The sequence below is a fragment of the Verticillium alfalfae genome, genomic scaffold (genome assembly GCF_000150825.1).
Source record: "Verticillium alfalfae VaMs.102 supercont1.3 genomic scaffold, whole genome shotgun sequence".
In the NCBI taxonomy this organism is placed as follows: domain Eukaryota; kingdom Fungi; phylum Ascomycota; class Sordariomycetes; order Glomerellales; family Plectosphaerellaceae; genus Verticillium; species Verticillium alfalfae.
In genome coordinates, this window is record NW_003315036.1 from 821,381 (window position 1) to 823,012 (window position 1,632).

A 1,632-nucleotide genomic window follows, 5' to 3' on the forward strand; every position below is an offset into this window, starting at 1 on the left:
TGAGCTGAGCACGACGAGCGAGGGTGGATCGTGACCGAGGAGTCCTTCCAGTCAGCGCGGCGCGCGCAGTAGAGCTGCGACTGCATCTCGTGCGTCCCCCTATCAATGACATGTATCAGTAGAGATAAGGGCACGTCGTGAGAGGAAACGAAAGCCGGAGGATTGTTTTCGGTCACGGATTTCGACGGCGTCGTCACTTCTGCATCCGTTTCTCTGGATGGATGGATGCCAAATCATCACTCCACGGCGGTGGTCTGTTCACGTTCACTTGGGAGGGAATCCTCCTGTTTGGTGTTTGGTGGCATGAGCTCAGCGCCAGAGACTGCGCCATGAGACGGTAGGCGAGCGGCTGGCAAGGAAGGGACAGGGCAAGGCAGGGCAAGAAAAGACCGTCCGCGGCAACGAGACAAGCGTGTGGCCGGCCGGCGCCAAAGTCAAACCCCCCCCCGGGAGGCTCGAATGCCCATGGGGGTTAGAAGGATTGACAGACGGGCCGTTGGCGAGTCATCACCGTTGTCCAGCGTCCTGTGCTGTTGCTCTTCCGTTAGATGCAACTTATTATCAACGCTATTGTGTTTGAAGTTTGTTTCTGTGGCTTGCTGGATTTTGGGCTCGCGATCCCGACGACGCCGCTCCGGCAGGCCCGCGAGGAGAGCTTCGGACATGACGAGGGCCTGGGAGACACAACAACGACGACGTCATTGTGTCACCGACCTCAGTGGCAAGCGTCATGACCACAGAAGGATACAGCTGCTGACTGGCCTGCTGGCCTGCTGGCCTGCTGAGCGCAGTCCACACTACCGATACAGTACAATAGACAACGGGGGGATTGGGTGTGTAGCGAGACGTGTCGGTGAGCAAAGAGGCTTCCGCCATCCATCTCTTCAGATTCACCATGCACCGCCGAGCCCCACTAGCAGGTTGCGCCCCCTGCCCCATCTCTATCTGGCTCCCTGCTCCTCCTCGACCTGCGCGAGCGGACATGGGGCTCCACTCTTCCTACTCGTACCAACCCATCGAGGCTCTGGCGCAGTACTGTGCGCGCGACGCACCCAAGAGCTCCAAGGTACATGTTGGTGCCCCTCCCAAGACATTGGCGAGGACGAAAGAGGACACTACAGAGCCTTCCCTGCCGGACTCCACTATACGAGCCGTATCCGAAGAGGGCTCTCCCCCCCAAGTCGCAACGCAAGCACCTCACCTGGCTGTGTCATGTTCTGCTCGCTCGCTCCCCCTCCCCCCGTCAAAGACGGCACAATGTTGCCAGTGCCTAGGACATGTCTAGTGGAGGCTTTGCAAGATGATCTGACTGCGAAGTGGGGATATGCGATGATACCAGCACGACACCTCGCGTCTTCCGTCACGGACGACGCGGCCTACCAAGCAAGGTCGGAATAGGGGATTCGTGCCACGAAGGCACGAGTCTAGGTGAATAGACGAGATAGGCCACTGTGGGCGGTCAGGGCTGGCAGACACGGAGAGAGAGCAGGCCGCCGGCGCAATAAGCAGACAGCCAAAGAATTTCTTGTGAATTCATGGACCACAGGAGGAAATACGGTAGTAACTGGTGGTTTTCTGCATTCATCCATCCCTCCACACACCACTGTGCGTCCGTTTCCATTAGGTTTGAAT

At 58.3% G+C, this 1,632-nt stretch overlaps 1 protein-coding gene across 1 annotated transcript; it reads left to right on the top strand.

Moving 5' to 3' along the window:
- Positions 1–895: 895 nt before the first annotated feature.
- VDBG_02759 (hypothetical protein) lies at positions 896–1,486 on the top strand (the record flags this gene model as incomplete). Its single annotated transcript, XM_003006574.1, has 1 exon — positions 896–1,486. The coding sequence occupies one exon, from the start codon at positions 896–898 to the stop codon at positions 1,283–1,285; it is 390 nt and encodes a 129-aa protein (XP_003006620.1).
- Between the last annotated feature and the right edge of the window lie 146 nt (positions 1,487–1,632).